At 52.8% G+C, this 27,094-nt stretch overlaps 1 protein-coding gene across 5 annotated transcripts in view; it reads left to right on the top strand.

Annotated features, from left to right (window-relative positions):
- The window catches only part of PTPRC (protein tyrosine phosphatase receptor type C), a 77,230-nt gene that overhangs the window by 30,675 nt on the left and 19,461 nt on the right, over positions 1–27,094 (top strand). The window contains exons 4-12 of one of the 5 annotated variants that reach the window (XM_036354690.1): positions 16,800–16,832; positions 17,755–17,955; positions 18,407–18,511; positions 19,689–19,829; positions 20,844–20,921; positions 22,130–22,156; positions 23,250–23,471; positions 24,991–25,122; positions 26,521–26,658. In XM_036354690.1, the coding sequence (XP_036210583.1) occupies positions 16,800–16,832; positions 17,755–17,955; positions 18,407–18,511; positions 19,689–19,829; positions 20,844–20,921; positions 22,130–22,156; positions 23,250–23,471; positions 24,991–25,122; positions 26,521–26,658 (1,077 nt within the window). The remainder of the gene's footprint in view (positions 1–16,799; positions 16,833–17,754; positions 17,956–18,406; positions 18,512–19,688; positions 19,830–20,843; positions 20,922–22,129; positions 22,157–23,249; positions 23,472–24,990; positions 25,123–26,520; positions 26,659–27,094) is intronic. The other 4 variants (XM_036354691.1, XM_036354692.1, XM_036354693.1 and 1 more) reach the window with 4 other exon arrangements.

Here is a 27,094-nt window from a genome sequence, read left to right as displayed (position 1 = left end):
CTTTTCCCCAAGCTAAGCTCAAGGCTGCCAAGAGTAAACTAGATTTTCATTTGAATAAAAATAGATTCATGGTTAATAGTCACCGAAAATCCCAAACGCACCTGAATGAAGTACACCAAGTGTGTGGATTTTAAAGAACATTTAATTGTCATTTAAAAAAAAAAAAAGAACAATAATTTTCATTTTTAACTGTCTCGTTACTTCCGGGTTCTGACGGAACAGAAGCAGAAGTTGAGAAATATTCTGACAAAACTTTTGTTTTTTGTGTTTGTTTTTTTTTACTTCCTGAGGACAGAAGGACATGGGCAGAGAGGACTGGTGGCTGGGAAGTGGTACATGTTACGAAGTTTTTCTGGATCTTCTGCAGACGAAGGGGACACTTTTTTTATGCCTCTTCCACCCTTTCCTGTCTCTCTCACCCCAAAAAGGTGGTTAACACTTTGGTATTTGTGACCTGGCATAATGGAAATCTCTCTCTCTCTCTCTCTCTCTCTCTCACACACCACACACACACACACACACACAACAAGACTTGATGGAATTTCTCTTCTGCTCTTCATATGCGCTAGTTTCTTGAAAATCATGATCATTCATGCCCCCTGCAAAGACTTTAGAAAGAGTAGCGTAGTTTTGTGGTTGTTTTTCATAAAAATTCTTTCTAAAAAATATATATATATATATATATATATTATTGATTTCAGAGAGGAAGGGGGAGGAGAGAGAGATAGAAACGTCAATGATGACAGAGAATCATTGGATCGGCTGCCCCCCGCACGCCCCACCCTGGGGATGGAGCCCACAACCTGGGCCTGGGCCCTGACGGGGAATGAACCGCGACCTCCTTGTTCCTAAATCCAAGCTCAACCGCTGGGCCACACCGGCTGGGCTCCTAACAATTCTTCAAGAAGCCCCATCCTCCCTTTTCTTTGGAGAAAGTTTTGAGAAGAGAAAGTGGTTTGTTCACTCCAACCACTTGGGATGTGGAGTTGAACAAGCCACCTGGTCTACCTTGCAGAGGCGAGCAGTGAAGGACCACACGGGGAGGCAGCCTTCTGCCTTTCTGCCTTCGTGGTGGCCAGTGAGAACAAGGCTTGCCTCCCCAGATCCTTCAACCTTTTCAGGATTCTTGGTGACGAACTTACAATGAAGGACCGAGCTCTTTCCAGCACGACGAACACTCTGAGAGCTTGAGGTTCTGTTTCCTGAAGGTTAGACCCAGAGGCCGATGCAGACGGACCATGGAGACACGGGGGCCTGGGGGGGGTGTCTGCGTGAGTCTTCCGTCTCTGAGAAGGACGTCCCGGCTTCCTTGCCCTTTGACCTTGCCTGGACACATCCTGCGACCTTGCCCTTTGACCTTGCCTTATTCTCTTTCCAGTCACCCCTGGACACATACTGTGTCCTAGCAGATGTGTCCTTCAAAATTCCTTTGCAGCTCAGTGAACCAAGAGGCCCTGGGTTCGATTCCCGGTCAAGGGCACATGCCCGGGTTGCGGGCTCGATCCCCTGCAGGGGGCGTGCAGGAGGCAGCCGATCCGTGATTCTCATCATGGATGTTTCTCTCTCTCTCTCTCTCTCTCCCCCTCCCCCTTCCTCTCTGAAATGTGGGTGACCTGGCAGTGAGCACCTGAGCCTCACTGTTCCCTCGCCAGCACGGGATTCGGGGTGCCCCCCCCCGCATCCTCCGCTCGCGCCTTCCCCCCCCCGCCCTCCCCCCACCCCAACCACAGGCCTTTGCTGACTTTCTCACCAGCCTCGTGAGAACCATACCCTCGGCGAGGCCCCTTTGCAATTCCTTCCGCAGGGCATTGCGCAACCCGAGCTGAAAAGAACTTAGGGGCCATGAGCGCCCATGCTCGCACCCCCTTCACACACAGCCCCCCCGCCCCCGTTTGAATATTTTCTAAAGGCCACCTTAACAAAAAGAAAAGAGACGCTTAGCTTCGTGGGGAGCAGCTCAAATTAGTACCAATGTGTGGTTTCGAAATCTCCGCCGGTGTGGCCGAAACCGTGGCTCTCAAATGTTTTAGCCTCCACTCTCCTTCGAAAACGGCCTTAACAATAAAATAAACTCCGTTCCGAAATAGAACTCCAGGCCCTGAAGAATTTTTCCTTTTTTTAAAAAATTATTAAATATATTTTATTGATTTCAGAGAGGAAGGGAGAGGGAGAGAAAGATAGAAACGTCCACGATGAGAGAGAATCATGGATTGGCTGCCCCCCACACGCCCCACACTGGGGATCGAGCCCGAAACCCGGGCAGGTGCCCTTGACCAGAATCAAACCCGGGACCCTTCAGTCCGCAGGCCGACACTCTGCCCACTGAGCCACACCGGCCAGGGCCTTTCCTTCTCCTTTAAATTCAGCAGAGACGCTGCACACCCGGACCGGTCCACGCTGCCCTTTTTCGGGACAGCCTTACATACGTGTCTCAGCTCTCGGGCCGTATGTTCCTGCGCCTTTCACATGCCTGCCTCTGTCCCTGTCTCCCCCAGGTGTCCGCGTAGGACTTGGGGGACGGTGATGTTTTCCTCTTAAACCCCAAGGGCTCCCCGTCCAGCCCACTTCCTGAGATGCTGTCAGGACGCCCTGCGTCCCTTGCGCCGTCACGGGGGGGGGGGGGGGGGGCGGGGGGGCGGGGGGGAATGGAGGGGCCGCGTGTCCATGGCCCCAGCCACTTGCCACGGGAGCTTCCAGGCCCCACTCCCAAGTCTGTGATCGCTCTCCCCCCGGGAAATAGACTCTCTCCCCTCACAATGGCCCGGCGGGCAGGGCTGAACTCAGACTCCCGCCCTCTGTGTGGATCTGAATTCCCAGGGCCCCATCCCGCTGGGCGCACCTGCCTCCTCTGAGCCCCGCTGAATGGCGTTCTTTCCACTCCATTAAGGGAGCCTCGCCAAGCCGCTGGAGGTGCCATTTGAATCACAATCGTCCTCACCTTTTCATCTTCCTTTAGAAACTGCAGTTCCGAGGAGGGAGCACTTGGCTACCAGGTTCCTTTCTCTCCTGAAATGAGCTTAAACTCTCTGTGCTGGGGTGGGGGGGGGGGGGTGGGGGGGAGGGAACCATCTATCGGGGTCGGAATAGTGTGAGGGACGCGCGAGCTTCCAGACACAGCGGAAGGCATTCAGGCGAGTTATGAAATGTTTGACCAGCCCAGCCCGGCCAGTGCAGCTCAGTGAACCAGGAGGTCCCGGGTTCGATTCCCGGTCAAGGGCACATGCCTGGGTTGCGGGCTCCATCCCCAGTAGGGGCGTGCAGGAGGCAGCCGATCCGTGATTCTCATCATGGATGTTTCTATCTCTCTCTCCCTCCCTCCCCCTTCCTCTCTGAAATCAATAAAAATGTACATTAAAAACAATAAAATAAGAAAGTATGAATCTATGTCAGCAGTGATGATCATCACGGCTGTTATTATTCTCTTTATTCTTTTTTTAAAAAATATATATTTTATTGATTTTAGAGAGGAGGGGAGAGAGAGAGAAACATCCATGATGAGAGAGAATTATGGATCGGCTCCCTCCTGCACGCCCCACACTGGGGATGGAGCCCACAACCCAGGCATGTGCCCTTGGCTGGAATCGAACCTGGGACCCTTCAGTCCTCAGGCTGACGCTCTATCCACTGAGCCACACCAGCCAGGGCTGATCTCTTTCTTCTTATTCCTCTTAATAGCAATAAATATTTCCGATGCTTTGGAGCTAACATCCCCCCCCCCCCATGTCTTTAGGCCATCTAAGGGGTGTTCTACAAGTAGCAAGACTCTCCCGGGATAAGCAGGAGGGAAGCGCATGAGCTAAGGTGGTTTGCACTGGATCCGAGTCTGTGTCTGATCTGCTGGGCTGTGGCTCTTCAGCTGGGATGGGGCGGGGTGGGGCGGGACAGGGCAGGGCGGGACGGGGAGGGGGGGGTTCGCTTGTTCCCTGCAGACAGCCTTGTCCGGGCAGCTGTGAGAAAGGGAACCGCGCCTTCCCCTTCGGAAAGGGAAGTGTCCGCCCGGCTGTTCTGTGTGAATTCCGTGGCGGCTGGGAAGCGCATGGCAGCAGGAGAAGTCACCGGGTTGACAGGCAGAGGCTGAAAGACGCCGTGTGGCGGGGCACCAGCCCTGGCCGCCTCCCCCAGGAGCGGGGTCCAGAGCCTGCGAGGCTCCCCCGGTACCCGGACCCACCTCCTGGGCCCCGCGCAGAAACCCGTTCCCTGCAGGAATCACCTGCTTTCTTGTCTTTTGTCAACGAGTAATTTTTTTAAAAAGATGCTTTAATTGATTTTTTTGAGAGAGAGAAGAATGGAGAGGGAGAGAGAGAGAAACATGGATGTGAAAGCGAAACAGCCCAGGCCGGTTTGGCTCAGTGGGTAGAGCGTCAGCCCATGGACTAAAGGGTCCTGGGTTCGAGTCCGGTCAAGGGCACGTGCCTCCGTGGCAGGCTGGATCCCTGACTGGGGCGCGTGTGGGAAGCAGCCCATCGATGTGTCTCTCTCATGTTGATGTTTCTCTCTCTCTGTCTCTCTCCCACTCTCTCTCTCTCTCTAAAAATAATAATAATAATAATGATAATAATAATAATAATAATAATAATACCTTTAAAAAAAGGAAGTGAAACATCGATCCACTGCCTCCTGCACGCCCCCGACTGGGGATCGAGCCTGCAACCCGGGCATGGGTCCTGACCGGGAATTGAACCAGCTACCTTTTGGTGCAAGGGCCTAGCTAAGCCCAACCCACTGAGCCACACCAGCCGGGACCTTTGCCATCTAGTCAAGTCACTCGTGGAGCAGAGCATGCGGGAGAGACAAAAGCTTCCCTTGGGGCCCTGTGACCTTGAGAGCCGCCACCCTGCGGGTCAAGGACGTGCACCCGCCTGCCCAGGCCCCCGTGTGCTCCGTGGCGTCTAACCTGGAGGAGAGGCGTGGTCAGCGTTTTTTTAGACGGTGAGGCCTAGCGTTCAGACGGTGGACTAGGATCCGCAGGGAAAGACAGATGCTCCCTCTGCCCCTCCCCCCACAAGGCTGCTGCTCTGGGGCCCATCGGGACAAGAGAGGCTACCCCCCACCCCCCCCCCCCAGTCCAGAGAGGATCTTTGCATCTCAGCGGGACTGGAGCCAGGACGGGGGGGGGGGCACGTTGGGGACTTCCCTGCAGCCTTTTGGGGCAGTTTCATAAACCATTTGAATATCCTGTTTCACAAGGGAGTGCATTTCATTATTCACTAGAGACGTGATGAGCATGTTTTGACATCAAAACGGGCCGAATAGCCCGGCCGGCGTGGCTCAGGGGTTGAGCGTCCACCTAAGAGCCAGGAGGTCACGGTTCGATTCCCGGTCAGGGCACAGGCCCGGGTTGTGGGCTTGATCCCGGTAGGGGGCGTGCAGGAGGCGGCCGGTCCATGATTCTCTCATCATGGATGCTTCTATCTCTCTCTCTCCCTCTCTCTTCCTCTCTGAAATCAATAAAAATATGTTGTAAAAAAAGAGGAGCTTCACGCTAGAGACTGGGAGGAAGTCAGTCCCTGACTGGCCGGCACCAAGGCCCACCTCTTCCACCCGATTCTTCTGGCGTTGGCCATGCTTGCGCTCTCACATCCCTTAGCGGCCGCAGCGATCCAGCCCTTTCATCTGCATTCCAGCGAGAGGAGAAGGAAGGGCCGCGTGGCAAGGGGCTTTTGTTTCTCTGGCGACCTTGGACTTGTTTTATTTGGGATGGAAGCCTTCCACAGAGACTCTGCCGGCCCTCATTGGCCAGAAACACAGCCTACGGCCAGTGGTTGCTTTAGGGGGAGGGCGGGAGGCGCCGAGAAAGCACATATTCTAGCCTCCCGGCCTCTCCGGTAAGAACAGACAAGCGATGCTGGGAGTATGGAAAGCTTGGGAGCATGGACGGCGCCCGCCGGTGGCCGTAGCTGGCCGGCACTCTGTGGGGTTGAGGTTGAATGAGGCCATTTGATCTGACAAGCTCCCCCGTGCACAGAGATCAAAGGGACGCCGGACGCCTGCCTCAGACGGGAATAATTCTGTCTCATAATAGACGTGGTGATGCAAGACGCCCACGTCTCTGGCCAACGGGGGTTGGAGAGCCGAGATGTTGGCGTGGTTGCGCTGTTGATGGACAGCGAAGGGCAGGGACGTTCACCCTTCACTCCCTCACTCGCTCACACATGCCGGCTGTGACTGAGCGCGTACGGACCGACCGCAAAGCAGGGAGCGCCCGCCCCGCTGGGGAGAGAGCACAGCAAAGAGAGAGTCTGGGTCTCGGCCCCCAAAACCCGTTTTCTCCACTCGTGGGACGAGACACGGACCCAGGCAAGAACCCAGCAGTTCCCAACAGGCCACAGAAACGAGGAGAAACACACGTCGGGGGAAGCTGCAATGCTCGGAGAGGTTTTCAGGTGGCCGATAGAATTTGGACCCTAAGGCTCGGATGCGTAGTCTCCGTATGATGGGCACTTGGGGCTGTACACGGACGGAGAGAGCATGGGAATGAACATACACAGGGGAGAGGGAGAGGGCGGGTGGCCTACTGGTTTGCAGAGTGAGCGAGGGAAGGTCGGAAAATGACACAGGGACGTGGAGGGTCGCCCCCCGCTGAGGGCAGGAGACAGCCATCAACGTGCCGTCATCACCGTGGGAGACTGGCCGATAGAGGGGTCTCATAGCCTTCCAGAGACGCTGGGCAAAGATCAGACATGGCGCGTCGGCCACTTGGGTGTTGGTGGGAAGAGCATTGCAGGTTCGCGGATCAAAGGTGAAGATGCAGTGGGGTAAATTTTATAGAAACATACGCACAGCCCGGCTGGCGTGGCTCAGGGGTTGGGCGTCAACCTATGAACCAGGAGGTCACGGTTTAATTCCCGGCCAGGCCACATGCCCAGGTTGTGGGCTCCATCCCCTGTAGGGGGCGTGCAGGAGGCAGCTGATCCATGACTCTCTCTCTCATCATTGATGTTTCTCTCCCTCTCCCTCCCTCTCTGAAATCAATAAAAATGTATTTTTATAAGATATCATGGATGGTGTGATGGTTAAGAAAGCTTTGTCCCACCCCCAACCCTCCCAATCATGACATGTTATGATTCCTTAGCCAGGACCCTCGTCTATGGCATTGTCTTCTGAGTCATGATGATCTGCACCATCTCATCCTGATGATTGCATCGGTCAGAGGAGCTAGGAGCGGGGCCCCATCCCAAAAATATTCTATCTTAGATAATAAAGAGCTAAGGTGCCAATCAGACCAAACGGCAGAACGACCGTCCGGGTGACCTTCCAGACGACCGTCCAGACAACCTTCCGGATGAAGCCGGAGCTGCGAGGGCCGAGCCCATTGCACGAATTTCGTGCACCGGGCCTCTAGTTTGGAAATGAAAGAAAAGCTACTTCATCTTCCTCTGAGCTATAAATACTAGATTTTTAAAAATAACCTTTCATGGGGGAATAATTTCAGATCAACAGCAGCGGCCACACCCCTTCCCATTCCCCTGATTCTCAGCTTCCTCTCATGTTGACATTGACCGCGGTGCATTGGCCCAAACGAAGAAACACCCATTCCGAGGTCCCCAGCCCGCCCTCCAAGGTCATTTTTTCTGCGACAGGAGCTCATCCCAGCTGCCACGTGGGATAATCCCTCACGTCTCCTTCGTCTCCTCTGGTCGGGGACAGATTTTTAAAGTCTTTCCTTGGTTTTCACGATCAGGAAACTTCAGAAGAGTGACTGCCCGGTCAGACATTTGGTAGAATGTCTTAGAATTTGGGCGTGTCCGACTTACAAATCGGATTCTGGAGCTCTTCCTCGAGCACAGATGCTAATCCTGGGTAACTTTCCGGAGAACTTTATTATTATTATTTTTTTAACATATATTTTTTATTGATCTCATAGAGGAAGGGAAAGGGAGAAAGAGATAGAAACATCAAGGATGAGAGAGAATCATGGATCGGCTGCCTGCTGCATGCCCTCCCCTACTGGGGATCGAGCCCAAAACCCAGGCATGTGCCCTTGACTGGAATTGAACCTGGGACCCTTCAGTGTGCAGGCCGGTGCTCTACCCGCTGAGCCACACATAGGGTGAGAACTTTATGATTCAAACCAACTCTTTTTTAGGACTGGGTCATTTGCAATACCATCACTAATAATGTGTCCCTTAATCTTCACAGCGGAGATCTGTGAGTCCTAAGGTCGTAGTGTCCACTGTGCTATATTAGCACAGGGAGTGGTTTCTCCTCCCTGTATTGCATCGACCTCTCTGTGAAATTCACGTACAGCTTCCCTTCCACGGTCGCCCGCGATGACCTGTTTCCTTACAGACACTCCCAAACCGCCACGTGCGCTCACCTTGCTGTCGCCGGCCGTGTCCCGCTTCCAATCTGTGTCCCTGGCCATGAACACAGCTGTCGCTGACAGAGATGAGCTCTGCTTGCGATAAGGTCTCCTCCAAGCCGTCCGAGGGACGAGGGGAAGTTCGAGGGGACCGTGGGAAAGCACAGCATCCAACGAGATAAGCACGCTCCCGCTGAGGGGCCCACGGAAAACGAGAATCTGGGATAGTGACCCAGCGGCTCCTCTTCCCGGCCCAGCGCGCAGTGCGTAACCGAAGAAAAACAGGCAAAAATCCTGGCGGATAGAGACCCGTCCCTAGATCACAATTCAACACGGAAGGCCACTGAGTGCGCCGATGAAACGGATAGATGACGCCGCCCCATAACGTCTCATGATCGTTGTAGCTGTGGCTGGATTCCGGACCTTCCTTTGAAAGCTGTGACTGTCGACGGCCGCCACGTGGACAGGCGGAGGGATGAACGGTCTTGAACGTACCCGCTATGCGTCTTGGGAGCACCTGACCCTCCTGGCGCCCCCTCCAAACACTGGTAGGATGATTCTGTCTCTACGTAAAGCAGGCCACCCCTATGCTGTCCCCCGCACAAGGTCCTGTTGGCTGGGCTGGACCCCGCACCGCGCTGGGGACAGTGCAGGGCCCGGCTCCTGCTGGCTGTCGTCTCGTGTTCCGCTCTTCGTTGCCGTGACGTCGACACGCGTGAAGATGCGAAGGCACGTGAGCTCGCCAACGGGGAATGCGATGCCATCTTATGCGACAAGACTGACACATGTCACAGCTTACCATGAGTTTCAGAAGGATGCTGCTCAGAGTTGTGTTACCCTGGGAGACCGCCAATATTTATCATTAATCTCCCATAAGCCAGAGCCTGTGTAGGGTACCAGGGTCCCTCTATCGCCGGTGCCTTGCAGAAACACGCAGAGTTCACAGGTCAAGTGTCAAAGGTGACGCTCGCGATGGCGATGATGATGACGACGACAGGGATGGTCGCCTCTGAGCGGGCTCCCGCGTCAGGAAGCGCCCCTTGCTTCCTGGCGAAATGCTTCACAAACGCTGTCCTGTTTCACAGCGACCCGTCCCCAGGGCTTACAATCTATGGGGTTCATAGACTCTTCTAATATTTGCTGTGTCAGGAAACGATTATTTTTCGTGAAAAAATAAGACAATTGGGAGACATATGCAAGGTGGAAAGTCGTCACCATCCGGGCATAGCCACGTGGTAACATGGGAAGGGGCCACAGGGTCCCACGTGTCCGTGCTCAGAGAGTTCTCCTTGTGAGACTGGAGAGTGATATTGGGGAAGTCACTCTGCTTGCTGAGCTCAGGACATTCGCTTGCAAAGGACCCGACGTGCTCTGTCCTACCAGGAGGGAGTCATGCCCATCTGTGGTGACAGAAGGGTCTGCTCCACGGGGACGGAGGCTGGCCTTGACTCTGGCCGTCTTATCATCTTGAGGTCAAAGGAACGCGAACTCTATTCTCAAGCACATTTTCCCTGCTTTTTCCTCTGTTATCTGTCGTCTCCAAGTTTCATGAAGGCCTCGATCACCCCCATTCCCTTGCTGGCCAACGAGAGGGCTCCTCGTCAATGTTATTAAAGACAAGATTGGCTTCGTTTTCTTTTTCCACGGAAATATCATTGGCCCAGGCTTTTCAAAATGAACTGTTTCCCGCCCTGGCCGGTTTGGCTCAGGGGATAGAGCGTCGGCCTGCGGACTGAAGGGTTCCAGGTTCGATTCCTGGTCAAGGGCACGTGCCTGGGTTGCGGGCTTGATCCCCAGTTGGGGGGCGTGCAGGAGGCCGCCGATCCATGATTCTCTCTCATCGTGGATGTTTCTATCTCTCTCTCCCTCCCTCTCCTTTCCTCTCTGACATCAACAACAACAACAAAAAATATATATATATCTTTAAAAATGAACAGTTTCCAAAGTGAAGCGAATCCCCCTTGTGCCAGGCGCCCTTCTCTCCGAAACGCACTTTCGTTGAGACAAAACACACACACACAAGCAACCCTGACCGTCAGTTTCTGGGTACGCAGCTCGGAGTCTCACGTGACGGGGTCACCTTCAACGGGAGACACTGTGGTTTCACCCCAGGTAGCACTGGGGCCGCTGGCGCCATGGCAACCCTTGCACCATGTGGAAGCGCCTGCGGGCTTAACCTCAAGAGCCACACCTCTTCCTTTCCTGTCAAGACGCAGAAGAAGAAAACAGAAAGCGAACAGGAGGAGGAGAAACCGCAGAGAAGGACCGGCAGGCAGAGAGGATGTCGCGGAGTGAAAAACCAGGCCATCATGTGAGAGTAAAGGGGAAAATGAGAGGGAAGAGAAGGAAGGGAGGGCGGGAGGGAGCGGGGTGAGGAGGGGGGGAGGAGGGACGGGAGGAGGGAGGGAGGGCGGAGGGAGGGGGGAGTGAGTGGGGAGGAGGAGGGCGTAGGGGAGGAAGGGATGTGGGAGGAGGTAGGGAGGAGGGAGGGAGGAGGAGAGAGTGGAGGGAAGGGAGGAGGGAGGATGGGAGGGAGGGAGGGAGGAGGTAGGGATGAGGGAGGGAGGGAGGGAGGGAGGGCGGAGAGGGAGGAAGGGAGGAGGAATGGAGTGAGGGGGGGGAGGAGGGCGGGGGAGGAGGAGGGAGGGAAGGGAGGGAGGGCGGGAGGGGGCTGGAGGGGGGAGGAGGGATGAGGGGGATGGAGGGATGAAGGGAGGCATGGAGGGAGGGGAGGGAGGGAGGGAGGAGGGAGGAGGGAGTGAGGAGGGAGGGAGGGAGGAGGGGGGATGGGAGGAGGGCAGGGAGGGAGTGAGGGAGGTGGAGGAGGGCGGGAGGGCGGGGGGAGGGAGGAAGGGAGTATGTGGATGGAGGCTGGGAGGGAGGGGGCTGGAGGGCGGGATGGGAGGGATGAGGTCGGGAGGGCGGGAGGGAGTTTAGTGGGAGGAGGGAGGGGGGCTGGAGGGCGGGTGGACGGAGATGGAGGAGGCTGGAGTGGGGGAGGGAGGATGGGAGGATGGGCGGTGTGACTGGGTAGGGGGTGAGGGCTGGATGTGGGAGGGGATGATTGAGGATGGAGGGCGGGAGGTCGGAGTGTGTCGTATGTGAGGGCTTGCGGTTAGGGAGTGAGGGAGTGGTGTGCTGGAGGAGGCGGCTTCGGCTGTGCTTTCCTTCTTCCTCCTTTCTTTCTTTCTTTCTTTATTCTTCTTTCTTCTTCTTTCTTTCTTTCTTTCTTTCTTTTTCTCCTTTCTTTCTTCTTTCTTCTTTCTTCTTTCTTTCTTCCTTTCTTCTTCTTTCTTTATTCTCTTCTTTCTTCTTTCTTTCTTCTTTCTTTCTTTCTTTCTTCTTTCTTTCTTTCTTTCTTTCTTTCTTCTTTCTTTCTTTCTTTCTTTCTTCTTTTCTTCCTTTCTTCCTTTCTTCCTTTCTTCCTTCTTCCTTTCTTCCTTTCTTCCTTCCTTCCTTCCTTCCTCCTTCCTTCCTTCCTTCCTTTCTTTCTTTCTTTCTTTCTTTCTTTCTTTCCTTCCTTCTTCCTTCCTTCCTTCCTTCCTTCCTTCCTTCCTTCCTTCCTTCCTTCCTTCCTCCCTCCCTCCCTCCCTTCCTTTCTTCCTTCCTTTTCTTTTTCTCGAGCCTTCATGTGTGGACTCAAGGTATCCATTTTGCAGGGTTTCTGTAATGACTCGCGTCGTAGGTAGACTTAGTTAGCCTAGCGCCATCCACACGGTAGCTGGTTATTCCTTCGTACATATTATTCTTCGCACCGAAGACATGAGTAAAGCCATTCGCCACGGGCACAGTGATTCGTTGCAGTCCTTTCACTATGCCCTTACTCTCTACCCTGGAAGAACGGAGCGCGACGCAAACACGCACGTTCAAGGGATGGATATAATCGAGACGTTTCGCTGCTTGATGCATATTTGACCAGTTGGGTTTCTCCTGCTCCTGGGCTGACTCAGCTTCTCTCCTGTCTCTCTCAGTCTCTGCCTTTCTTGTCTGCGGCCTCGGTCTGGCGTTCCTTGGATGCCCATCCTATATAATAAAAGGCCAACATGCAAATCGACTGAACAGCGGAATGACCGGTCGCTGTGACATGCACTGACCACTAGGGGGCAGATGCTCAATGCAGGAGCTGCCCCCTGGTGGTTGGTGCGCTCCCACAGGGGAGCTCTGTTCAGCCAGAAGCCAGGCTCACGGTTGGGGAGCAGAGTGGCGGTGCCGGGAGCCTCTCCGCTTCCATGGCAACGCTAAGGATGTCCGACTGATGGCTCCCGGACTGCGAGAGGGCACAGGCCAGGCTGAGGGACCGCCCCCCTCCCCCGCGAGTGCACGAATTGCATGCACTGGGCCTCTAGTTAGTGTATAAGGAGCCAAGACCCCAAAAAGGGACGCTGATATTCTGTGGTGACCAGCGGGCTTGCAGATCACAGGCCTTCCTTCCCAAATGGCACAAAGTCAGAAAGGCATTCCGGCTCATGGGGTCTACGAGAGGAACGCCGTGTCCACAGATGCAGCGTGCTCTGTTCCTATGCGCGTCGAAGTGTCCAAAACGACCACCTGTCATATCCGTGGGATCCCGGGCATGAGGACAACACAACCAACCTTTTCCCATAAACAGGAGGTAGAGGATTGTCATCGGACACCCTGTCCTCTGCGTCTAACGCTTCCGGGGCCTGTGACTGCACCGCGCACCCACCTCTTTCAGTCTCGCGGTCATTCCCTACGAAGTAGGAAAACGCGTGGCCGACGCATGGGCTGGTGGGATGTTTACATGCAGAACCGCAGGGGGAGAGATTTGCATCTGCCGGGTACATGATAACGCTGCTATAATAGTGTATTATTATCATATTTCACTGATAAACCAGCAGGGGGTTGCGGGGGGAGGGAAGACCGGTTCTCTGGCTTTCTGAAGCCCAGATAAGAGCTGGTCGCTTGCCCAGAGCACTCACTGCATGAATACTTAGTCATTGCATGTGGCATGTTGGGCCGGCTGTCTGCGGACCATCGATCAGGTTTACGGAGTGCGTAAAAGTGGATCCCTTTCCTTTATTTATTTTTATATATTTTATTGATTTTTTACAGAGAGGAGAGGAGAGGGATAGAGAGATAGAAACACTGACGAGAGAGAAACATCCATCAGCCGCCTCCTGCACACCCTCTACTGGGGATGTGCCCGCAACCACATGCCCTTGACCGGAATCGAACCTGGGACCCTTCAGTCCGCAGGCCGATGCTCTATCCACTGAGACAAACCAGTTCAGGCCCTTTCCTTTGACTTATGTCTTGGATTCTTATGGCGTGCCTTCTGAGCAAGGAAACCTGTGCATATCTGTTTTTAGCTGGTCCTTGATTTTTGTCTTGATTTGCTTTTTGCATTATTTCTAATCCTCCCCCAAGAATATTTTCCCACTGATTTTTAGGGAGAGCGGAAAGGAGAGGGAGAGACAGAGAGAAACATCGATGTGAGAGAAACACATCGATGGGTTGCCTCCTGCACGCGACCTCACCAGGGCCGGGGCCCGGGAGGAGCCAGCAACTGAGGTCCGCACCCTTGACGGGAATCGAACCCAGACCCTCCGGTCCGCAGGCCGACGCTCCATCCACTGAGCCACACCGGCCAGGGCCCTTTCCGCATTTTTTTTCATGGGAGATGCTGAGAACCAGCATTTATTTCATCTGTGTCACCCCACCCCTCTGACCTCGTGCTTTCCTTAGATCTGTCGAACCCGACAGGCTTAAACCCCCTGGGAATGGCATTCCGTTTCTCTCTTGGACGGGGCGGGGCGGGGCGGGAAGGTGGTATTGAAGGGCCGAGGGCATCTTTTGAAATGCCATCATCACTGGGAGGAATCCCCGTGTTCGCTGAAGTCTGTGATGGGGACTCGGGGCCTGCCTTCCAGGTGGCTTTGAATTAAGAGGCGCTGGAACGTTCCGAGCTGTAAACGAAGCATAGTGGGCGAGGTGAGCTCAGTCCCGGACGTGTGTCAGGACAACGCAGCGTTTGCGGATCAGGCGCCCTGTTACCCGCATTTTCATCTGTAACTGCACAGCCCTCATCAATTCTGCTGGCGATTCTAATTGTCAGCAGCTAGAGGGGCTGGCGAATGACTGACGGATTTTTGGTGTGATGGCGCCACCTACTGGAATAGGTTAGGTATTCCTTGGTCTAAATGAAAACCCAGCACATATATATATATATTTTTTTGAGATAGCTTCCTTTTTTTTTATTTTAAATATATGTTATTGATTTTTTTCACAGAGAGGAAGGGAGAGGGATAGAGAGTTAGCAACATCGATGAGAGAGAAACATCGATCAGCTGCCTCCCGCACGCCCCCTACTGGAGATGTGCCCGCAACCACCTTGACAGGAATCGAACCCGGGACCCTTCAGTCCGCAGGCCGACGCTCTACCCACTGAGCCAAACCGGTTAGGGCCACATGTTCTTTTTTTCTTTTTTAAAGTCCCTAGAAGAGTTGCCGAAGGATAATATATAAAAACACCAAGTTTATTCCCGCACTCTGTGTTATTAAATCTTTCGGTGCGATTACAGAAGGTCGGAGAGCGTTCAATACGGCTCATACTGTTAGAGACACGGATGCCGTCTCTTTATTACCGCACAGCTGGAATTCACGCTCCTCGTTGGAGACCTGCAGTTACTTTTTATATTAAAAAAAAAAACAAAAACTAAATTTTTAAAAAAATATGTAGTTCAGTGGCTATGGCTTATCGAAGTCGAGTTGCTGTTTCGCATCACGTTACCGGAGCCCCTGAATCTTACCTCCAGGTGCCGGCTTCACTTTGGGAGTGGCTTGCATTTTTTTTTTTTAAAAAAATATAATTATTTTAGGGTGCTTCTGCAATGTTGAGTGCCTCAGTAATTTGCATACGTCTGTATGGGGTGACTCAGTGTCATACAGATGTGACTGTGATAAAGATTTTGCAACTGTGAGAACAAGCCACTTAAGTCCTAAACTGGGATGCGGGGTGTGTGTGTGTGTGTGTGTGTGTGTGTGTGTGTGTGTGAGATTTACTCTGTGAAGAAAACGAAATAAAAAGTAGAATAGGCTCCAGTGCTTTGACATAGCTCGGTGGAGGAAGTCAGAGTCGGGGTCTGAGATAAATGCGTGTGAAAGAAAATGCATATTCGCCGGAGAAGCCCTTAGGGGAAGTCGCCATAAACACAGAAGAAAGGAAAATGGGATTTATCTTTATATATTGTTTCCCCCAGGGGCTGCGTTTCATTGCCTTAGAGATTCGAGGGCGTGGAGAAATGTTGACTATAGAGGCATGGCAGCCAGAAATATAGATGTAACTGTAGATAGAACTATAGATATGGATAGAGATAATATGGATAAAGGTAGAGATATATGGGTATATGGGTAAAGGTAGAGATGGGTAAAGGTAGAGATATGCAGATAACGAGCTATCCTGTTCTCTCGCCCTCCTTTTCAAAATGTGCATTAAGATAACGTCACAGCACGTGTTTCCTTATAACGACGCATCGCGTTGTAACCAGTTGGCATCCTCTTCGCATCCCGGAGGCAGGCACTGAGGGCCTGTGGGCTGACGCCGTGTCTACGGGGCGGGAGCACTTCTGGTCCATTTCCTCTCGCCGTCACAGCTCTGATGTTGAAAAAGGAACAGCGTCCTCATGGCCCCGGCTTTCTTGTTCTCGTTTCCATCGTAAAGACGTGGCGGATTTCCATTCCTTCTTACAAAGCGCTCCCTCCGTGGTGTGGTGGGGGTCAGCCAGACCCACCAAGCGCAGTGGTCTGTGGAGTTCGCGATGGAGCCGGGACGGGCAACGGGGCACATTCCCTTCTTCGCTGCCATCAAACCTACCATCAGGTTTCTCCTCCTCGTCCCAGAGCCAACGGCGGGCGTCCCTCCGGGGAAATCCAACCTCCTCGCGTGGCCTGGTGCCTCAGTTACTCTCCGGCGTTTTTATGCTTGGTGTTGGTCTAAATTCCATACTGCACTGAGCTGATGTGGGGCAGGGAACCGCTCCTTCCTGGTCATATGACATCCCTAGAAGGTGGCACACTGTCTAGCGCACAGTAGGGACTCAATAACTAATCATCACCCCTCCGCCCGCCCCTGCCCCAAATAAATGATGCATTGAGGAGAAACTCGCCCAGGTCTTTCGCAGGCTTGCGATGAATCCCAATAGTTCCCTTTATCCTATTATTTTTCTTCTTTTACCTGAGAATTCAAAAACATAGAGCATAGTTTTGACAGACTTGGGCTTTGTAAAGAGGACGTTAAGAGAAGGGATGGGGTTTCATTGGGGTTAAAGGTGCTGAAAATTGCCATTTTTGTGAATGTTAACTGACGGAGATTTTATATGTATGATATATATATATATATATATATATATATATATACACACACATATGCGCACACATGTCCATATAGAGACATATATGTATACATCTAACTAATACTTACATACGTATGTATGAAGTCTGAGACTTTCTGAGGATGTTTTTTTTTTCTTTTTTGCAGGAACTGACCAACCTGCTACTACTACTACCACTGGTAAGAGGGCATCTTTCCATCTTGCTGATTTTATTTTGTTGTTGCCAAGTTTATATACTTAACGCTGGCAGAGTTTTTCCGTCACTACCCGATGGGATCCCTGTGTGAGGGCGCCCTTTCAGGAACTGACCGTTCTCCTGTTCCTCACACGCCTGCTCAGAAGATAGGGCATTGGGGAACCTCCCGCACACATGGCTATCTGTGCGTATCATCGCGTGTAAAGTACAGCCTTTCTTAAACTCGGGGCAGGGTTCCAATCTCTTTTAAAAGGTCAGCACGCCAAAGAAATCGAGTCCGATCACGAAGCGTTACAGTTAAAGACAGGGTAAGGAATTCCCTGAGACAATGAGAGAGAATTTTAAAACAAAATCATACGTAAGGCATAGATTCCGTCCAGAGAAACACTTTGAGACTTTCCGGGCATTTTGTACTAATTATTTCCAAACTCGACGGTCGCACCTGAATTTTGTCTTGACAAGCATCCTGAGCCTCGGACAAGTTCCATTTAAGTCACGTAGCGGCTGAAAATAAATGCGCACCTACTGCGTGCCAAATGAGAGCGAAACCTCAGGTTGCATTTGGGGAAAAATAAATGTGCACCTACTGCGTGCCAAATCAGAGAGAAACCTCAGGTTGCATTTGGGGAAAAGGAAATCACTCCCCTTAAGTGTTACCGTTATTGAAAATGCGCCATTGATTCCCCGATCCATTGTGCGGCGGGCGGTTCGAATGAAGAAGGTGAGTCAAGCTCTGACACGCGTCAGCCTCGTCTCGTAAGGTGGCGTGGGCACGGGCACGCGCGTGGCTCTGTGTTGCTTACACAGCCCGGGGACGGGGAAGTCGCTGGACTCCCGTGCGAGGAGGTCTCGGGGCCTGGCTCACCTGTTGATTTTCTCCTCCTCCGTTTCCCACGGTATCACAGTTCCGAACTCGACAGGGATGCCCGAGGCTCAGCCCACAACTTCCCACTCACCCGCCAGCACCACGCAACTCTCACCCGCAAGCACCTCCGAGCCGGAGAGCAGCAGCCCCCCGACGACCACGCCAGCGCCTAGTATCGGGGCTCCTCCCGTAGGGACACCCGTGGGCCCCCAGAAAAATGCCAGTCAGACGGACGTGGCAGGTTGGCACCCATGTCACCTAAGACGGGTGGAGGGGAACTTGTCTTTTTTTAAATTTTTTATTAATTGATTTTAAAGAGAGAGGAAGGGAGAGGGAGAGTGAGAAACATCCATGATGAGAGAGACTCATCGATCGGCTGCCTGCCTCCTGCACACCCCACACCGGGGATCGAGCCCACAACCCGGGCCTGTGCCCTGACCGGGAATCCAACCGTGACCTCCTGGTTCCTAGGTCGATGCTCAGCCACTGAGCCACACCTGCCAGGCCATTTGTATAATTTTTAAAAAATTAACTAAAATAATTCCATTCGGGCAGACACGGGGTTAGCAGGTTGGGTCAGTTCAGAATCGGGCTGGCGATGGGAGCCGTGGGCGCCGTGCCCACCCCTGGCCTGTGTCCGCCCCCTGCGTGGGGGACGCTGATTGATGGCATGTGTCCCTTTCTCCCCGTAGGACCCACCTCCACGCAGCTGACTCTCCTTCCCACAGACACGCAGGCACCCAGCACGGCCCCCCCGGCCTCACGCATCCATGCTCCGGGCGGCAATGGCACAGCAGGTGGGCGGGTTCTCACGTGGGGGCACGTGCAGAGGTGTGAGAGCCGCCCATGTGGAAGGACGGGGTGCGGGGACGCCTCCGCCTGCTCCAGGGGGAGGTGGCCTCGGACGCAGTGGGGCGCCCTCTCCTCGATGGGTGTCGCCGGGGGTGGGATTCTCAAGATCTGAGCCGTGCCCACGGGGACCGCGTGATCTTTATTTGGGTGGAATGACACCCCGAGTCCAGTCCTGGCGAAGCGTAGCTGGGGTTTCGGGCAGCGAGAGGCGAAGCCAGTGGCCGGATGCCCTTTCCCCGTGGGAGACGGTCCCGTTCAGCATCCGGCTGGCTGTAGGCCCTGAGCCCATTGTGCGTGGGGTTCGTGTGGCTATGGGCCACGTGGGCGGGTGCCAGGAGGCCAGGCGTGAGCCGTGAGCCACGCGTGCCAAGAGGAACCAAGAGGGTAAGAGAGTGTAAGAGCGGGCGTCTGTTCAGGGATGTGAGGGTCCCCAGTCTTCACCAGCTTGCAGTGGCCAATGACCTTTGTTCTCAGGTGTGACTGACAGTGAGCACCTTCCTTAGTCCCGCCCCTGTCCCCCCTCACCCTCCCCCCACTTTACTGTCTGTCTCCCCTTTGTTGGACCCCTGGGGAGTGTAAAGTTGCAGCTTCCCGGTGAAGCTGCCCAAATGGCAGGCATCTATAGCTAGCCTTCCCTTGGCTCTTGTCCTGTTACTTTTTATTTTATTTTTAATATATTTTTATTGATGTCAGAGAGGAAGGGAGAGGGAGAGAGAAACATTGATGAGGAGAGAGGATCATGGACCGGCTGCCTCCTGCACGCCCCACACTGAGGATCGAGAAAGCAAGCCGGGCCTGTGCCCTGACCGGGAACCGAACCCTGACCTCCTGGTTCACAGGTCGACGCTCAACCGCTGAGCCACACCGGCCGGGCCAGGTTCCTTTAAAATGTGGGCTCTGGCGATGAAGCACCTAGATTCCGAGTCGCCAGCCCTGACGCCCGTCCCTCCCGCAGCCTGGCGGGGCCTCCTCGCTGGACAGAAGGCGTCTATTGCGGGCCCACAGGAGGGATGGGTGGCTGGCAGCGTGGCTCAGTCTCATGCATCCCGGCCACGCCGGCTGCCTGGCCCCTGGGGGGGCGGCAGGGCCTGGGGACAGAGCTGACGGCCGTTCTGATTGCAGGTGCCCCGAAAGCGCCGGCCCCTTCCGGCACCTCTCCTGCAGACACCATGGTGGTCACGGCCACAGCCACCGCCAGCCCCGCACTCAGCAACCACACTGACTCACCCACACGCACCTCCAACAGCACCAGCAACTCCTCAGGTCGGACCGCGGCGCCAGGGGTGGGGGTCGGGGGGTCTGGGCTACGGATAATGAATCGGACACTTAACCTTGAACGCAGCTCCGTGTGTCACGCCGGAGACTGCGGGCCGGTTCCCGCGTCACGCGTGTTTGCGTGTTGATACGGAACGTTAGGCAAAGGAAACTCCCGCCAGGCAGCTTTTTTCCGGGCCTGTTTTTCTATTTTCTTCTTCTTGTTATGAAAGTTCATGGCAGAGAAGGAAGGTGAGAGCCTCGCGGGTCGTGTAGGCCCCGGAAGCAAATCCAGCCTCTTCGACCTGCGTAGCCGACTTCGGCACAGGGGACTGGTCCTTTCTGTGTCTCAGTGTTCCCGTCTGTAAAATGGGCACAATGGTGCTCGTTTTCTTCTTATAGGACGGAGGGTGTAAAACGCCTGGCAGGGCATGGGAAGCACCAGAGGGTAACGGGCATCCTGATTAGTAATTGTAGCGGAGGTGGAGGGAGGAGGCTGAGGGTCGCACACCAGGTAGGAACGCCAGCCAGCAATGAATTCCTGGCTCTCAACTTACACGATGCTGCGTTCCGATTATGGGGACTGTCAGTTCTCTCTCTTTTTTTTTTAAAAAAAATGTTTTTATTGATTTCAGAGAGGAAGGGAGAGGGAGATAGAAACATCCATGAGGAGAGAGAATCATGGATCGGCTGCCTCCTGCACGCCCCACACTGGGGATGGAGCCCACAACACGGGCATGTGTCCCGACTGGGAATTGAACCGTGACCTCCTGGTTCCTAGGTCGAGGCTCAACCCCTGAGCCACGCCGGCCCGGCAGGACTGTTAGTTCTCTTAAAGGTCCATGTGTAGATACATTTGGTCCATGATCTTAATTGGAAAATAAGCGAGCATCAAGTCATAAGGGCCCCCCTCTCGCAAAGATGGGGTGCCTAGGAGACCCCTCCCTGCTGAAGAGTCTTCGCCCCTCGCCCTGCAACCTGGCAAACGCGTTAACGTTCACTCTTCTGTTCGTCTCCTTGCAGGTTTGGCCCCCACAACCCACCCAACAACACCCACTCAGCGCCTTACAACAAGCCTCACCTTCCCTACCACCACCGCAGGTGACAGCCTCACCCCCAGTCACGCAGCCACGGCACCCGCACTCGCCCAGGACGCGCTCACGGGAGGGCCCTTCCGTTGAGGGGTTCAATGGAGGGTCGTAGACCCGAGGGCGGGAATGGCAGCAGATGAGGCCGGGGAAGGGTGTATAGAATTCGGAGGATGCAATAACCTATTGTGTCCCTGTAGTAGCATCCCCCAGGAGTCGTGTTCCTGATGAACATGTCTGCAAACAGATGAAGGCCTCTTTAAGCGTAGGGTGAGGTATGGGCGTGAGAAAAAAACAATTTCATCAATGAGCTGGGCGTTCCAGGTGATGGGTGGTGGAGGCGTGAGCTCCAGCCACACAGCCTGGGCTGTGGGCAGAGGCAGGACCTCCAGGGTACAGTGGGCTGGCCGCCGAGGGGGGGCCTGTCCGTAATCACCGGGGTCGAGCCTGCGAAACCACCGCCTCCCACCGATTCTTCAGCTCAAAGACCCCACCAAGCACATTCCCACCCGGTCCTGCTTGATCCTTCATTCACACGAGATGCGTCTCAATTGGTTGAGAGAGCGACTGATTGCAAAGAGCTTGCCACGGCCGAGCTGGAGAATGAAGCCACCCTTGCCTAGTTTCTGACTCCCCCTCCCCCCCACAACAAACGTGTCCAGAGGCTATCTCTCTATATAAAAGGCTAATATGCAAAGTGTCCCTGCGGGAGTTTGACCGGGAGACCGGGAGTTTGCTCGCTCCCTCGCTATGACGTGCGCTGACCACCAGGGGGTGGCACAGAATGAAGGAAGGCCCCGATCAACCCTGATTGCTGGCCAGGCCTAGGGACCCTACCTGTGCATGAATTTCGTGCACCAGGCCCCTAGTGATGATGTAACTCTACTTGGCGATAAGTCAAGGGATGAGGCCCTTGAGTATGTTTGGGCTGTGTGTCGCCATGTCACAGTGACACGTGTGCCCGAGAACGTTTTAATAGTAATGTGATCGCAGTGGTGGTGATAATTGGGTGGATGCACGGAAGCGTGTTAGGGAACCCGCTCTTTTTCGTTGATCGCATCTGAACATTTTGAGCTCAATCACGGTCCTACGTGCTTCGAATCTGGTGGGATCCGTGAGCCCTAACTCGGTAGATTCTGCAGGACCCCCATCCCGGCCCCCGAGTGACTGTAGTGGAGAAATTCTAACATGAATGTGTGTTTTTTTCTTCCTCTATTACAGCTCCTACGACAACAAAGCAACCATGTGGTAAGTGCGTTCCCCGGGGAGAGCTGTGCCACTTCCGAAAAGCACTTTAATGGTTTTCTTCTTTGGGCCACGCTTGCAAGAACCCCAGGGGTGATTCTCTCCAAATCTTAAGAGCCAGCATCCTTGGGGGGAAAGGGGCCGGAGACTTGGACGTCTTAATTTTTGGAGGAGCCTCCATACTGTTTCCCACAGCGGCTGTATCCGTTTACATACCTACCAGTAGTGCATGAGGGTATTGTAGCATTGGACACTTGAAACTATATAATTTTTTAAAATATATATTTTTATTGATTTCAGAGAGGAAGGGAGAGAGAGAGAAACATCCATGATGAGAGAGACTCATGGACCGGCTGCCTCCTGCACGCCCCACACTGAGGATCAAGCCTGCAACCAGGCGTGTGCCCTTGACCGGGAATCAAACCCTGATCTCCTGGTTCATAGGTCGATGCTCAACCACTGAGCCGCGCCGGCCAGGCGAAACTATATAATCTTATTAGCCAATGCCACCCCCAGTAAATGTGATATAAACAAATAACTAAAATGAAGTCAGGTACATAAGTCAGGGAAGCATGAGGCCTAAGGTCCCCAAAGAATGAATGTCCCACACGTCTGGAGACACAGAACATCGAGAAGGCCGTGTTCGAAGGCAAAGGAAATTGTAAAACGAGAAAACAGAAAGTTGTCAGAACCATCACCCACTGGGTCATCAGTTCAACCAGTCATTGTCGAGCCCCCCAACTCGTGACAGGCTTTAGGGGAGGACCTGGGTTTTTGGCGATGATCCCAACGGACTGGCTTTTGCTCTCATGACATGCACAGCCCAGAGAGCAGGACAGACATTAACCTAATAACACCCCACCCCCCCAACGTGGGAACTTCCCAGCCGGGGTCCTTAGCAAAGCTGTAAAGGAGAGGAAAGAAAGCCATGGGGGAGCTGGGGGTTCCTCTGGCTCCATGTTCGGGGGGACAGGGCGGCGGGGGGGAGGGGGCGGAGGGGATTTTGCCAGTGATTGGATAGCTAAGGAGTTTGCATTTAACGTAGGTGTATTTGCTCTGAAAAATAAAATAATCTCGCTGTGTCATGTTCTTTCAGGTGAAAAATTTGCGAATGTCAATGTGATCTACGAGTATGACAATAATACTGAAACATTTCATGCAAAAGTAGATGTTGATGGTAAATTGGAATGTCAACCAAATCAGACATGTGGCAACAAAAGGGTCGATGGCCTACCGGAATGCCAAACGATCAATGTTAAAATATCTGATGACTCATGTGCGGATCCACCTAAAACTTTAGAATTACATGTACCACCAGGTAAATACCCATCGATCACTCCTCATCTATTGGTGAAAAGAGTTCGTTTTCCTGTGTGGAGCCTTCCGGGAGCACAGGGCAGAGGGGAGGACGCTGGCCGGACGCTCCCCTAACCGAGTGAACAGTAGGGACCCGTTCACGCCTTCCCCGCTCCCCCTGCCCCTCCCCGCCCTTCTTCTCCTGAGTGGTTCGGGCGGATTGGATCGGACTCACCCCGCTGAGCTATGATCCCTCCACTTCATGCGAGTCATTAATACATACATGTGCATATTTATCCTTTTTTTTTTAAAAAAATATTCAATCCTCACCAGAGGATATGCTTGTTTTTATTGATGAGAGAGAGAGAGAGAGAGAAAGAGAGAGAGAGAGAGAGAGACATTGATCGGTTGCCTCCCGTATGGGCCCCGACTGGGAATCGAACTCACAGCCTTTGGGTGGGTGGACGGTGCTCCAACCACCTGAGCCGCCGGGCCAGGGTGCTCCATGTTTATCGTTTCAAACACACGTGTGTCTGGAGCAAGGTGAAGGGAGTGACAACGGCAAGGGTTGGATGTTTGTGGCAAGAACAGAACTGCTTTCACACAAGGAGAGAGGGTTATCGTCACGTGAGGGCCGTGGAGCAGGTGGTGCTGCTGAGCTGATGCCCAGAGAGGCGCCTGAGGTCCGCCCCCCGCCCCACCCAATGCCCTAAAGCACACCTTTTTTATAAAATTTTTATTGTTGAAAGTATTAACCTATGTCCCCCCTCCCCATTGGCCCCCCCAGCCTGCCCCAGGCCTTCAGCACCTACTGTCGGTGTCCATGGGCGATGCATCTATGCCTACATGTGGTTGATCCCTCCCACCCTCCCTCCCCGCCTTCCCTCTGAGCTTCAGGGCTCCGCTCCAACGAAGCGCATCTTAACGAAACGGGGGTGCACTAGGGGTTTAACCACTTGGTAATTCAATATGATCCGTCAGTTCATGGACATTTATTTAAGGAGTTCAGTCTGATGTTTTCTGAAAAAAAAGTTTTTAAAGGTATTTTCTCTACATAGTACTGAAGTACATGATTCCTTAAAACAGAAAACAGCAATTAAAAAAAAAAAAAAAAAAGACACTCCCCAAGGGGAAGCCCGCATAGCTCTGGGTGATCATCATTCAATAATATTAATAATAATAATAATAATAATAATAATAATAATAAATCAAAGGGTAAAAAAAAAACAACACTGAAGATATAAATACGAAAACAAAATGGGCCGGGCATTCTTTAAAAAATGTGCAAAAATGCAGTTTTTTTCTGGGCGATTGCTTGCGTTCTGTTTTTCGCCAGGAGCACAAATTCTAAATAAAAAGCTACCAAGATGTGTGATGTTAAAAAAAAAAAAAGACAAACAATAATCAAGAAACAAACAAACAAAAAAACACCCCACGTGTAGACTTTTCCCCAAGTGACCTCAGTGCTTGGGAAAGTCCATGTCGTGAGGATGGGGTCAGTGACGAAATACTAATCACCTGTTTCTATCTTCTCTCGACAGGCCCTGGAAATTTCAAGTTAGATGAATGTGTAGACCCGGAAAACGCTGACACTTCTATTTGTTTAGAGTGGACCATAACTGGAGGAATGAAGGGTTGTTTAACAGATAATATTACATACAGCCATCAGTGTGGTAAGAATACAGCATGGATCAGAGAATGTTTTTAAGAAATATGTTTCTATTGATTTCCGAGAGGAAGGGGAGAGGGAGAGAGAGAAACATCCATGATGAGAGAGAATCATGGATCAGCTGCCCCCTGCGCGCCCCACACTGGGGATCGAACCCGAAACCTGGGCACGTGCCTTGACCGGGAATCAAACTGTGACCACTCCCTCCTCCCCCAACTGGTTCCTGGGTAAATGCTTAACCCTGAACCACACTGGCCGGGCCATTAGGAAATTATTTCCTTCCTTCCTTCCTTCCTTCCTTCCTTCCTTCCTTCCTTCCTTCCTTCCTTCCTTCCTTCCTTCCTTCCTTTCTTCTTTTTCTCTGTTTCTTTTTTCTCTTCCTCCTCCTCCACTTTCTTCTTCTTCTTCCTCTTCTTCTCCTTCATCTCCTTCATCTCCCTCTCTCTCTCTCTCTCTCTCTCTCTCTCTCTCTCTCTCTCTCTCTCTCATCGCTTGGAGTCAAATCATTGTACTCTCTACACCACCCCAATTTACAAAATAGACAACCACTCTCCCTGAAAAATAACTTCTGAAATAGTAGACGTCCGGTACGTCACAGCCATTTTCTTGGCAACTGTTAAACACAAGGCGCAGAGAAGGGGGTTATAAGAAAAATGATGACGACGCAGATGCTGCGAGAAGGAGAAGGGAAAGGATCATAAGGTCCCAGGACTCACGCGCTCCCTGGGCCAGCCCCCTCCTCCCCCACCGACATTCACAAGCAAAGAAGCATGAAGAAAGCAGAGACGGTGTTTCTAGGGACATGGATTTGGGTTCCTGTTGGGGGGCAGGGGGAGGAGCAACGATGGAGATGCTGTTGCTCTGTGATGAGTAATGATGGGGCGCCTTCTTAGTCCTGTTTACGGGAATCCATTGAGTTGGCATCTCCCTCCCTTTGCATCAAGCCATCTGGTGGGCCACAGTTGGGGAGACAGACACACACAGAGGATGGGGGTGCCACTGGTGGCCCTCGTCCTGTCACAGGGATGGGGCCGGCTGTGGGGTGGCACACGCAGCCAAAGGAAAGCCAATGGGTGAGAAAACAATGACCTAAAATACCCGTTAGGTGACGGCTGACCGGGGCGGCCTCCGTTCTGAACTGAGAACCAACCGCGAACTAACTCCATCGGCTCCGTCAGGGACGCTCCCGAAATCCATTCTGCTTCCTCCTCTTTTCCTTAAGATCGGGCGTGGCAAAGGGAGGCGCCGTCTTAGTCGTTCTCAGGATCTTTTATGTATCATTTTGACGACTCGCGTGGGTTTTCAATCTAATGGGTGTTAGTTACAAATACGAGATCCCCGAAGAAAGTTAAATGCAATGCATTGTCTTCAGATATTCATAGGCAATACTTACTTCTTTCAGGAAAGTTTACTTTGACTAATAAGAAGTTTGAAAATGGACCCTTTGATCCCCACCATAATTACACTTGTTCTTCAAAAGTGTTCTATGGAAACCATCTCGTTGTTGAAAAAATCCAGACTATTGAAACAGATTTTGGACGTGAGTATATTACATGTACCTGTAATATTTCTTTTCTTTTTATGTTCCCATGATTCTTTGAGGGCCGCAGAAACGGACGGGATAGATTCGGCGAAAGGGTTTCAGAAGACGTCCTTGTCTCTTGTATCAACATTTGAAGTAGAATTTAGAAGTAACTGGCAGGGCGCCCCAACCCTGTCAAGCCTTTTGCTGCCGCCGCCACTGCTGTTGTTGCAAACTCTAGGCGGTTGTGTGCTTGTGGCGGGAACAGAGCGTGAGCTAGTGAGATGCTTGTTCACTCATTGCCCAGTTCATTCCCTTGCCCCCTGAACAACACCCCCTCCTTTTTTTTTTAGGTCAATCCTCACCCAAGGATATTTCCCCATGAATTTTAGGGAGAGTGGAAGGGAGAGGGAAAGACAGAGAGAAACATCGATGTGAGAGAGACACATGGATG

Source organism: Myotis myotis, unplaced genomic scaffold, assembly GCF_014108235.1.
Source record: "Myotis myotis isolate mMyoMyo1 unplaced genomic scaffold, mMyoMyo1.p scaffold_m19_p_21, whole genome shotgun sequence".
In the NCBI taxonomy this organism is placed as follows: domain Eukaryota; kingdom Metazoa; phylum Chordata; class Mammalia; order Chiroptera; family Vespertilionidae; genus Myotis; species Myotis myotis.
Note: the sequence above shows the minus strand (reverse complement) of the source record. Positions and strands in the feature narration are given on the sequence as shown.